General features: G+C 38.1%; 1 protein-coding gene across 1 annotated transcript in view; it reads left to right on the top strand.

Moving 5' to 3' along the window:
* LOC131068766 (probable protein phosphatase 2C 11) overlaps positions 1 to 13533 on the top strand; it is a 146100-nt gene that overhangs the window by 52293 nt on the left and 80274 nt on the right. The window contains exon 3 of the mRNA XM_058004026.1: positions 11794 to 11884. Coding sequence (XP_057860009.1) covers positions 11794 to 11884 — 91 coding nt within the window. The remainder of the gene's footprint in view (positions 1 to 11793; positions 11885 to 13533) is intronic.

Here is a 13533-nt window from a genome sequence, read left to right on the forward strand (position 1 = left end):
TGCTATAGTTAAATTTGCACTCTGCTCTTTAAGGTTTTTAGTCGGCTCATTACATATTTGCAGCTGCTCCATTATAGGAGGAGTGGAGGAAGTGTCAAGCCCTTTGCTTGCAACTGAGTTCTCTCCTACTTCACTGAACAACTGTCTGGCATCTTCATCTGATGGTTGTTCTTCAGTCCTTTCAGGCTCGCAGGTCTCATCTGTCCTTTGCTCTCCTTCAACAGTGGAGTCATCCTTGGCAGTACTATGCAGCTGCAATTCATGGTGGCTACCCTGAGTGGGTTCATGCATCTCCAACCCTTGAATAGATGGAATCTCTCCTTCCTCCACTTGATTCTCAGGTTCGGCAGATTCAATGGCTCTTACCTCTATATCTAGCCTGTCTTGTTCAGGAGGATCATCAGCTCCGAATGCTTCAACATTACTCTAGGAAGGTGAAGCAAGTATATAATCTAGTTCGACTACATCATCAGATGAATTGGGGTCTTTTGATGATGAAGTGACCTCTGGTCTCCTAATAGGGATCTTCTCCCTTCTTGTTCTTTTAGATGTCTGAGTCCCTCTGCTGGCTTTAGCCTTGTTCCTTTTCTTTGGCTTTTCAACCTCTTCCTTAGGTGCACTAGAGGTTCCATCATCTTCAGAGGACTGAGAATCAAGGCTACCCATCATGTGGTAGGTGAACTGGACTCCCTCATGAATTAGTCACTCAATTTGCTGGTGCAACCATTGGTCAGTGTATCTTCCTGGGGCTGCCATAACCGCCTCAAAATCAGTGATTGGATCTTGTGACCAATCGATGCCTGGCAAGAGATGTCTTACCGCCTCGAATTCCCAGACTTGTAGGCAATTTCCTGAATCCGTTAGCTGATCCGGGACCTGACGGTATTCATAGAGTCACATTTGTTGCACACTCAGCCTTGAATATTCGCACCGTCGGACTTCATAGTCATCAGAGCAGTTCTTCCAATAATCTTCAACTGATTCCTTTGCTCTGTATCGCCTACCTAGGCTCTCTTTGCCAGATTGTCGTGATCAAAGTATTTCCTTGGGAAATGCTCTTGTAGGTCGTAGGAGGCTAGCTCTGCAAGGGATTCTTCAGATGGACATCAAGGTTACCTATAATCATAGGGAAGGCAAATCCAGACTGCCTCTTGTCCTTGAATAAATTGTTCACCGGACGTGATTGCCTTGCGACTTCCAGAAGAACTATTTTGTCGGTTGGGTATCGCGGAAGTCGGAAAGGAGCACCTTCAAATCCAACTATTCGGACGTAGGAGAATCTTGGGAAATGGATGAACTAGGCGCCATACCTCTGTACTAGAATAGTAGCTTGCTCTGAGAGCCTTATGTGTAGTCCTCCTTGCATAATTTTGACCAGGTGCATTGTGAAAGCGTCATTGACACGCTCATACTGACCAACTGCATAGGCAGGGCTGCTCTTTTCCCTCTGAGCTATGTCCTGACAGTGTAACTGTGGATAACAATCATACACCTTCACCTGATTGGGCCTATTTCCAATTTCACCCTTCATGACTAAACCTGGCAGTGGCTGGTTTCTGGCGAACATGTAGACTAGATAGGATGTCATAGTAAAGTACCTTTTCGCCTCAAGTTCGATCAACTGGGTATGAATGTTGTCACTTATGATCTGGGCCCAGTCGAACTTGGATTTCCCAGTGAAGACTTGTTCTGTAAAGTAGAACATCCACTCTTCAAAGTAGTTAGATTGGGGGATTCCCATAACCCTACTGAGCAATGTGACCATATCTCCATGCTCATTGTGAAAGTTGCTTCTGGGGGTCTTTTTCCCAATTCTGATGCTTGGGGGCCTTCTCTCCTTGTACCACTCCTCATTTATCAACGTTCTGCACTTGGCAGGGTTCATATCATATGATACTTGCGCTTCATCTATAGTTGTTGCTATGGGTTTGTTCGGGAAGGGGATGTCAAATGCGTCGCCAATGGCTTCAGGAGTGAAGTCAACAAGGACCATATTCTCGAGGAGCACCAATCTGGTGTTTGGTTGGTAGTGCCGGGCAGCCTCTACTACCAGCTCATAATTTTGCACTGACGGGGGAAATCCTGCTACCTGGGCAATCCCACTTTCCATCATTTGCCTAGGCATTAGGGGAGAATACTCGGTCTCTGAAATCTTGAATATCAATGTTGCCCAGGTCAGTATCACCTATATTTTCCCACACACTCTGAACTTTTGATTCCCTCAATCCTCCTCCTTGATTCTGATATTTCATCTTTTCGACTCTGCGAGGGATGTCTGATTTGGATGCTCGGGACGTTTCGGCTGCGTCAGGTGTCTTTGAGGACTCTACTTCAGATTTAGGCATCTATCCTGCACAGCCGGACGTGGATTACGAGACGACATAAAGGAAACAAAGCGGGATAAATAAAAGGGATACGCTAGCAGACCAGGATTAATTTGAAAACCGAATCTTAAAGAAAGCATGATATTTCAACTAAAGAGCTTGATTGATTTAGACATGAACATTATGAAGCTCTTCGATTGCGAATTTACTTATTCGGCTACGGTTCAAGGACCTAGGCGACTCGATTGCTAAATTTACACTTAAACACCCTTAAGACCAATTTTCAAAATGGACAAAGTTTAAGATTTTCCCTAAGTCTGAAAATGCATTTCGTGGTTGACTCCTAGGAAAGACTCTAATTTCAATTGCTTTGCCTGACGACTTATAAACGGGAAAAAATGCTGTTTACAGATTTAATCATTTGATCAATTTTACACAAACACATCTATCCAATTTTGCAAATATTTCAAATGATTTTAAGAGAGACAAAGCAAACTTACCTGGCGAAATGAATGGCGTGAATCCGCACAACTTGTCTTGCAAGAATGATTTCCTTTGGATTTTGAAAAATGTCTGTCTTATGCCCTACGTTTGAAAAGATAAATTCACAATTTGCAATTTTAGAATGGGAGAGCTCTGCAATTTCAAATTTTAACGGTTAACTCCCTATTCCAAATGTCGCGCCTAAGTTTGGAGAGAAAAATGCAGTTTAGAAACTTAGACATAGTGATTTTACCTTGGTGATTTTGCCTCCTGCGCGATTTTTGCCTTAGGCATTTTGGGTGAATGGCGATTTTGAAAAAGGGTTTGTAACGTTTTAGAAATCGTGATTTTTCTCCTATTCGAACTTCGGCATTTCAAGCTGTTTGCAAATTTTGAATTCACGACACCTACCTTTGGTGATTTTCGGAGAATGGGGGTTTCATGCAAAGTTTAAAATCCGACACTTGCCTTTGGTGAACTTTTGCGAAAAGGAGGCGATTGCCAAGGGTTTTATACAGCCTAGAAATTCTGCGATCTCCTTCAGTCACGTCAAAGATGGGCATTTTAACCTTACGACATCTAACACTTGCCAAAGAAACCGCGATATTACCTTAGATGGCGAATTTCGGTGATTTGGAACGTTTTGCCAGTTTGTAGCTTTCACAAAAAATCGCAGTTTGGGGAGTCTCTTTGAATTTCGGTGATTTGGGACGTTTTGCAAGTTTATAGCTCTCTAAAACTTTTAACTTTCCTTCACATTTACCCTCTAAATCGCGATTTTCGGGATTTTGTGTGCTTTTTCAAACTTTTATTAAAAAATCGCGATTTTCTTCAACTTCGGGCTTTTGGTTGCTTTTGCAAGTTTTCACTTTTATCACTTATCCCTTGGAATGCGATTTTCGGGGTTTTTAGTTGATTTTGCAAGTTTTATGAAAATCGCGATTTTCTCTTGGTATGCAAACTTCGGGTTTTTGGTTGCTTTTGCAAGTTTTCACTTTTCAAACTTCTTACTTTTCGCACTTACCCCTTAGAATGCGATTTTCGGTGATTTGATGGGGTTTGAAAACTTTAAACTTTATTTCACCTATCCTTTGGAATGCAATTTTTAGCATGTAATATCCCACTAATTTTTTTTTGTTTTTTCAGGCCAATAACAATTCGTCCACAACAAATAACCCGTTAAGGTTAGAGTAATAAGCAAAACAATTGAAAGGGAACCCTTCCACCTTTTGTTCACCGAGAGCCCAGACTGGGAGGGTGAGAGCATACGGTGTTCCGGGGATCGTCAACATCAATAAACAAACTGAAAATTACAATGCATGGGCGGCAAGCCAGCCCCTTCTGCTTATCCAGCAGGATAGAAACTAAACTTCTTGGCGGTAAACCGACCAAGGGAAAGATTACAATAAACTGAAGTTCAATCACTCTACCGCGTATTTCAGCGGGAGGACATTACATTAACAATCACTCTACCGCATATTTCAGCGGGAGGACCAAAACATTGAACTTATCACTCGACCACTTATTCAGCGGGAGGACTGAAAATTACAAATTTGTTGCATATCAGGCGACAAGCCAGCCTCTTCCACTTATTCAGCGGGATGAGAATTACAAAGATAGAACTGGTTAGTAGTACTACTACCTAACCTTACAATAATAGAAATGATAGAAGGAGAGTAATGCAGATTTTTGTAATAAAGATATAAATTTCTGTTACAACCAATTTGCAAGCTGGAAACACAGACCAGCAGCCTAGAGAAATGCCAAAATACTCATAACTCCCTCATTTTACATATGCAATGGTAACCAATCAAAACAACACCCCCAAAAGACCCTTATTTAATTTGCATGCATTCCAATGCAAGGCAGAAAACTCACGCCTAGACTAGGAATTTCGATTTTGCATAATTAATTCAAAACTCAAACAAATGTGCTATAAACTTACAAACTTTATTGCCAATGCTGGGAAGGAAGATAGGAATGATACCCATAACTGTCAGTCGCTCCAGCAGAGAGATGTGAGCAAAAATGTGCTTCAGCCACAAGCAAAACCAGCAAGTTCCAGAATCACTTCAACACCAAGATGTCTATGGCAAAACTCTGAGAATGTAGAAGAATACAAGGCACAGCTAGGTACTGTATTTCAAGTACAAAACCGGGTAGCACTAGGGAGACGCACTCCGAAGCCTCAAGTTCTGTCGCCAATCCGGCAGCATAACATTATAGATTTTCAAGATAGTCCAAATGGGAACCCAAGCCTCATATTTATAACTTCATTCTTCAAATTCAAATGACATCCCTCCAAATCCCACGCTTGCATTTGAATTTCATTCCACTTACATGTGGACCCAAGTGTAGTGCCCATTCTCCTAAGTCAAAACTCACGCCCAAGAAGGCGGAGGACCCACGTTAAACACTTAGGTACATAATGGCGATACAAAGTGAAATAATATCCTTCAAAAATATTTCTCATTCCATAAAACATTTGAATTTCGCCAAACTTAGGATTAAATAGGCATTAATCCCAAATTTAATAAACCAGTAGCCAATAAATAGATTAATTAAATATTAACCTTAGGATAAGGAAATAATATTTAATTATGTTGCAAATGTCTCCCGTACTGATTATTATCACCACCAGGATGAAATTGAGCCCAGATGACCACAGACTGCTGCAGAAATCAGAACCCTGTCTACTGCCAAAAATAGAATTGTGCCACACAGCCACTTACTAAAAATAGTAAGTCAAGAATTAATGCTCAGAAAAATATGATCATCGCATCCAGAGGCAAAGCAAGGAGGGCTCAGTAGAACAGTGGCACCAGAATGGTCATTCCTTGACTTACTAAAAATAGTAAGTCCTCGTTTCATTGATGTTAGACCCTGATTACTCATTCCACCTAGCCTACGGGTCTCAGGAATAGGCTAATGGACCATTGAAAGAGCATCAATGATAAGGGGACATTACACGGCATTTTCAAGCACTTTGTAAGCTTTCTTATTTTCTCACTTTTACCTCATAGTGCGATTTTCGAGAAATGGAGAGAGTTTGCCAAGTTTTACTTTTTGCATTTTATTCAATACTGGTGAATTTCGGGGATTTCACCCATTTTGCAAATTTTCCAAAAACCTTTGCCATTTTCCCTTTTAGCACGAATTTCGGGATTTTAAGAGGTTTTGTCAACTTTTGACACTTTGCATTTTTTATCTCTTCTATATCCTTCGGCGAAAATCGACACTTTGGGTCCTTATGCGACCTTCAGACGCTTTATCTTTTACTTGGGGAATTTTGCAATCTTCTACCATTCCAAGCCTATCTCAGGTGATTTTACAAGTTTAAATGATCTCTTGGAACTTTTAAATGCCTAAAGGTTAAACTAATCTTGCGAATTCACAGGCTTTTGCTCATGACATCATCATCTCATGGACCGATTATAGGCACACTCAAAGAACGCGAGACACCCTGCATAGAACTCAACAGGGCGAAGGCGAAAAGACCAAAAAAAAGAGGGGGACCCTGTCGGCGATAGGGAGCGTGTGCAACGCACAACAGAACCTACCAGGACATGAGGACTAAATGGTGAAAGGTATTTTATGTTACTTATTGACGATTGCTCTAGAATGATATGGGTTACTTTTCTAAGGGAAAAATCTAAAGCTTTCAAGTTTGTGGTTGAGAATGAAATGGATACTAAAATCAAATGCTTAAGGTTTGATAGAGGAGGTGAGTTTACATCATGTGAGTTAATAAGTGTAGGGAAGATCATGAATTAGGAGACTTTTGTCTTCTCCTAGGACCCCTCAGTAGAATGGGGTAGCAAAAAGGAAAAATACAATAGTTCAAGAGATGGCTAGGAAAATGTTAAAAAATGCTAATTTGTTTGATATTTATTTGAAAAAGGGCGTACATACTGTTGTCTATATTCTTAACAGAGTCTAGGTGAGAGTAAATAATTCAAAGACCCCTTATGAGATATGGTATGGGAGAATAGCCATTGTTAGGTACTTTAGAATCTTTGGAAGCAAGTGTTACATTAGAAGAGATGAAGAAGATTTTGGAAAGTTTGATTCAAGAAGTGATGCAGGAATCGTTTTTGGTTATTCAACAAAAAGCAAGGCTTATAGATGTTACAACAAGAGACTCAAGAAGATAATTGAAAGCACAAATGTCAGAGTAGATGAAAATTGGAATTAGACCACAGAAGAACCTGAGGATTGTGGAATAGAAGGTGTTCCCTGCACTACAGATGAAGAAGAGGAAGAAAAAGAAGAAAAGGAAACAAAAAAGACCTCTATGACTCCAACAAGGTATGTTCAAAAAAATCATTTAGAAGATCAAATTATTGATGATAAAAATGAAGGTGTGCAAACCAAAAGAAGACTTGCCAAGGCAAGTGAACAAGTGAATATTTGTCTTTTGTCAAAGGTTGAGGCCAAGACCTTTTTTGATGCAAGTAAGAATGAAGGATGGATGAAATCTATGAAAGAAGAACTCGATCAAATTGAGAAGAATCAGACTATTGGAACCAAGTGGGTGTTCCGGAATAAACTGAATGAAAAAGAAGTGACAAGGAATAAACCCAGATTGGTGTGTAAAGGATATTTGAAGTAGAAGGAATTGATTTTGAAGAGACTTTTGCTCCAGTGGCTAGTATGGAGGCAATTAGAATGTTTCTTGCATTTGCAGCTCACAAAGACTTTAAGGTGTATTAGATGGATGTCAAGTCAACTTTCTTGAATGGAGATCTAGAATAAGTCTATATAGAACAGTCTGATGGATTTCAGCTGGAAAAGGATTCAAACATGGTGTGCAAATTGAAAAAGGTATTGTATGGTCTTAAACAAGCTCCTAGGGCTTGGTATGCAAGATTGGATAAGTACTTACTACAACAAGGCTTCAAGAAAGGTACAACAAATGGTAATTTTTACTTCAAGCTTGAGGATGACAAACTGTGGATAGTTGTTGTATATGTTGATGACATTAACTTTGGCGGAGATGATGGTGTATGCAAGAAATTTGCAGAGGAAACGCAGAAAGAATTTGAGATGTCAATGATTTGTGAGTTGTCTTTCTTTCTTGGACTTCATATTACTCAGTTAAATAATGGAATCTTCATTTCTCAGGCAAAGTATATTAAGGAGATGCTAAAGAAGTTTGGTATGGAGAATGCTAAACTAATAAGTACCCCCATATCTACTGGTTGTCACTTGAGTAAGGATGATGAGTCTTTGGGAGTTGATCAGACTCTCTATAGGTCTATGATAGGAGGACTATTATATTTGACTTCTTCTATACTTGATTTTATGTATGCAATATGTATGGTTGCTAGCAAACAAGCTAATCCTAAACAATCTCATGATAAAGTTGTTAAAAAGATATTCAGATATTTAAAAGGAACTCTGGATTATGGTTTATGGTTTATGGTATAGGAAGGATAGTGATTTCTCTTTTAGGGCTTGTACTAATGCTGTTTGGGTTGGCCATGTTAATGATAGAAGAAGTTCTGATGGAAGTGCTTTTTTCTTGGGAGACAAATTGGTCTCCTAGTTCAAAAAGAAGCAAGATTCAATTTCATTGTCAATTGCAGAGACAAAATACATTGTTGTAGCATCCTGTTGCACTCAAGTGATGTGGATAAAGAAAGCATTGAAAGATATTAAGGTGATATATAATGAGCCCATTCCTATCATGTGTGATAATACAAGTGCTATAAACATTTCAAAGAGTCTGGTGATGCATTCAAGAAACAAACACATTTCTACTCAGTATCATTTTCCAAGAGAGAAAATTGTAGAGAAAGAAGTCAAATTGGAGTATGTCCCCACTAAAGATTAGATTGCAAATATCTTCACGAAGGCACTTTCAAAGGATACTTTTGAGTATCTCAAACAAAAGCTAGGGGTTACTGCTCCTTCTAGCTAGATGCATGTGTTGTTGCATTTATCTAGGGGGAGAAATTTAAGGTGTATTCTTTGTCTTCAGGATTGATGTTGATTGCTGCCATCAAGGGGAGCAGGTAGTTGGTTTGTTGCTATTGAAAAGGAAGAATGTAAATCAAAAAGAGATAGTACAGAAGAATATGAATATAGAATCAGGTGAAGACATGTGCCCTTTGTCCTTGATGTCAAAGGGGGAGAGATTTTAGATAGATTCTATGCGGGAGAGATACTATTGTTTGTCAAAGGGGGAGAAATATTAGATTGTATTGTACTGAAGTAGATATCGAAGGAGAGAACATAGCATTGAGTAAGCATTAGAAAGTGTTGTCATCAATGACAAAGGGGGGGATTGTTGGTAATATGTATTGTCATTCATGTCAACTTGATGTTTAACAATATATGTTGTCTTTGTTTGTTGACAGTTGTTGTGTTGCCATTGATGATATGGTGATTGATTGGATAGAGTTTGTTGCAGTTGTCGAAGAAGTGATGATGATATGCTATCATTGATAGTATGACTGATATGATATTAGATTGTTAGATGGCATGATGATGATTTTAAGATGAGGATTAGATGCATGGCAATAGAATGGAGATGCTGATCCTATGTATGCTACAAAATGGTGGTTATATTTCTTGATTGTTCCTGAATGAGAAGTTGATGTTTCTAGGACACTCTGATCCTTGGAAGTTTGATAGAGTAAGTTGGTGCAGAAATACATACCAATGACAGTATGGAAGAATGCTCCACATTCCTCCGCATTTGATGATATGATCTTGCATATTTAAACTTAATGTTTATGCTCTATGGACATTGCACTCCTATCTTTTTTAGGTCCTTGGTGTTGCAGCTAATGAGATTGGTGTTTGTAATTTGTTGACAATCTGGCTGTCTATCAAAATGGTCTAAAAAATGCTCTGCATTCCTCCGTGTTGTTGTTTCAGGTGTTGCAGCTTGGAGTACATGTTTAAAATGTTTGTGTTGTCTCATTTCAAGTTTTAGATGCTGGTGTTGTTTGCAAGAGTTGATAATGGTGTGGTTTTCTTGGACCTCTAGAATGATGTTTTTTTGTATCAATTGTGTCGTGCCAGTATGATTTTGATGTGATAGTGGGAAAGAAAAGTATTTTGGAATGTTATTGGATGTTCAAGGAACGTCCTTGCATGCTCTACATGATGTTAGATGATCTATTTGGTGCTACATTGTGACTAGTATTTGTGTTTCAATGTAATTGTTGTGGTTTGGTCGACAAAGTTTGTTCTCTTGCTTGCGATGTATCCTTGGGTGGATTCGTTTGCATTGAAGGTTGTGTGAAGTCATATTTGGGTCCTACTTTGGCGTGTGGAGATCTGCAATGAGTTTATTCATTTGGAAGACATGTTTTTGGACCAATTGGTTATGTGCTACATGGTTTATCTACACGCTACCTTGCTACCGACTTTGGAGGATGTATGCTAGTGTGTGATGATTGAGACTTCTTAGAAAGATGCGATATAATGCCTTTTGGTCCTATGTATCTCCTGTATTGGATCACTTTCATTACACTTGTGTTTTGGTGGCCGACTTGATAGGACCTATGTTTTTCCTCTTCTCTGGCTGACCTAATTGATGTTTGCAATAAAGAAGATGGTATATATAGAAGATCAAATTGGTGTTGATGGTGTCAATGAGTGTGTGGATCAATATATGCAGTGCTTTTACATGATCATATCATTTGTAAAATCAGCTATGCAAAGTTGAGGTAGAAGAAGCATGTGGTGATTGTCCTAAAGTTGGTCGCTTGAGATAGGGATTCAAGGGCAACTTCATACTTGGAGATTGCTAGAGGCACTGTTGCTAAAGGCCAATTCATCTTGATTAATTTATTCATGTACCTTGCTCAGAGATAGTGTGTCACCTTAGCAAGTCTTGTATCTTTCCTTGAGGAAGTGTGTCTTAGCCTGGAAGTCCTTTGTTTCTTGCCCTAGGGTAGTGCACCTTAACTTGCAAGTTCTTAAGGGAGCAGTTACCTTGACAATGAGCCTAAAACAATATTGTAATCTCATTCATATATTGTGAGTTGACTCTTAGGTTTTTCCCTGTTTGGGTTTTCACATAAATCTGGTGCTCTCTTGTGCATGTTGTTCATTGTTTTATCTTTTATTACTTCTGATAAGATTAAGGTTGAGTTGGTATTGAATGGTGGTATAAAGTTCAAGAGTTTGATCAAGGCTGATTCACTCCCCCTCTTCTTGGTCTTGGGATGTGTTTAACAAATCAAAGTCTTAAATCTACTAAATAGACGCACTCACTTTTACAAACATTGTGATGAGATTTTGTGGGCATGTACTACCCAATGGAAACATCTATATCACCTTCCTTTTATGAATCATGTTGTTTCTTGATAAAGACATATGAATCCACAATTTATCTCATTATTAGGCACCTCGGAGTTCCACACTTGGATTTTTAGGCCAGCCTCTTATTCCTACTTCAAAGGCAATAAAGAAAATGAATCTGACTAAATTTATTTCTAAGATAGATTGCCTCTTATAGTATGGCATTAAATTTCCAATTTGGGATTCCTTTAATCATCCTACATTTGACAATAATGGTAAAATATCCTACCAAAAGATTCTAGATCCTTTCAATATCCATGTTTAGTCCTTTGTTTAAGACCTTTGCTTATATTTTATTGGTACAATTATCTAAATCAGCAACAAAGAAGACCTTGAGATTACCTTCATTGTTCTGTATAATGCTTCTCCTTCGTGCTCCTCAAGAATTTTCTTTGTGCACTCATCAAAATTTAACTTAAAAACACCTTCTGAAGGAGTGACCCCTTTAACTGAGATATTGGTTGCTTTGTTTTGCTTGGTCTTTAATTAAATATTCCATCTGCATCTTTGGTGTCACTGAATGTAATTTATTTTTAGTTTTATATATGCTTTTGAAGATTTATGTGAAGATTATTTCTTGATATATTAGATTTGGTAAGTTTGAAATTTGATCAGTGCAACTTTTAGGAGATTCTGATCAGTCGGTTTGTTCTTTGTATGTACACAGGTTTATGCATTAATATTATGGAAAAATCTAGGAGGAAATTAACTACTAGGAGGAAGTTAGCAACATGCTGCACACTTCTTCTTGATAAAGGGTACTAAGAGAGATACTGCAATATCTTTACAAATAGCATCTATGATTTCTTCCATTAAGGATTTTAGTTTTATTCTGTTTTCCTTTTTCTATTTTTATATTCTTTTCTAATAATAATTATTTTGACAACAAACTAAATGGTTTTCTTCTTGCTTTTTCTGAGAACATGGTTTTAAACTATCATCACAAAACTTAGAACAAGATGGCTACTACATTTTGATGAGTCAGTTTTTAATGTAGTCAATGTACAATGCCTATTATTATGTTTCGATAATACTGGTTATACTACTATGTATTAATTGTTTGTCAACTTTGGGTAGTTATAAGCATTAGTTGGTTGATGGTTGTGTTCCTTTTGGAAATCATCGGGTCCTTTAAATAGATTGTGTATTGTCAAGAAAAGTGGCATGATCTAGTTGGATTGACTCTAATCCTTGGCTGGCCATCTCTGGTCTTCTTCTATAATAATTTCATGTGTAAATAAAGATATAGTTTACTCTTGTATATGGTATGCATTGTCAACTCCATTATTAATTCATGTATTTATTTTATTAGAAAGAGCATTGAACATTTGGTGTTGTTGCCTTGAATTTAATTGGGTCAGATTTGAGTGATTCATGCCCTTAGATCCCAATTAAGGAAAGAAGAGGCCATAAGGTGGTCAAGGTCATGGGATTAGGTGATCTTTAAGGATCATCAAGCAAAGGAAACAAAGGAGAATATTACAAGAAACACTTGAGTAAAATACAACTGTATGATTCCCAATTGGATCCCTTCTCGAGCATGCAATCAAGTTGAAAGTTCAAGACAACCTTCTCTAGACGAGGGAAGTTGGGAGACGAAATCATTTTCCTTCACAAATTGTACGAGAGTATCCTTCAAGGCATTGAAAGCTTGTCAATTGAAGGAGAAAAAGCTGAGCCAAGGGTGTATAAAAGAGAAACTGAAGGTGAGATTGTTGAAGAATACTAGAGATCATCTACATTTCACTTTGCACAATTGAAAAAAAATTAAAACTACAACATTAATATTATTGTATTCAAGAGATAATCTTATATTCATACAAAGATGGCTTTTATAAAGGCTTCTCAACATGTAATTATGCAAACTACCTCAACAAAAATAACTCCCAACTAACTATGAAATAACATGTCATTAAGATGACTTTATTAATGTAAACCTTAATATTCTAACTAGTGTTTTAAGACTCGTGGACTCGCCATGGACTCGTGAGTCCATGGCGAGTCCACGAGTCGACTTGCCAAGGACTTGCGAGGTGAGTCCTGGTGAGTCCATATGAAAGATTCGCAAGTCTTTTGCAAGGACTCGCGCGAGTCTTTTGCTCGGACTCGTGAGTCTTTCATATGGACTTGCATAGCCCACTTTACACACCATTTAACCAATAAAACCCAGTTTTATTTTATTTTTTCACCTCATTTGGCATTTTTTGCTTGGTTATAACAGGTTTGTAGGGTTTGAAGGAGGAGACGGAAGAAGATAAAATCAGCAAAAGAGATCTAGGTAAGGATTTTTTCTCTTTTTTTTTTTCATTTGAATCATTTCCATGTTTTGAAAATAAAAAATCTTGAAAAACAAGGGGATATGCTGACAAAAAAATTTCTATTTCCTTTCCTAAGTTATTTCCTCAAT

This window comes from Cryptomeria japonica, chromosome 11 (genome assembly GCF_030272615.1).
Source record: "Cryptomeria japonica chromosome 11, Sugi_1.0, whole genome shotgun sequence".
NCBI classification, from domain to species: domain Eukaryota; kingdom Viridiplantae; phylum Streptophyta; class Pinopsida; order Cupressales; family Cupressaceae; genus Cryptomeria; species Cryptomeria japonica.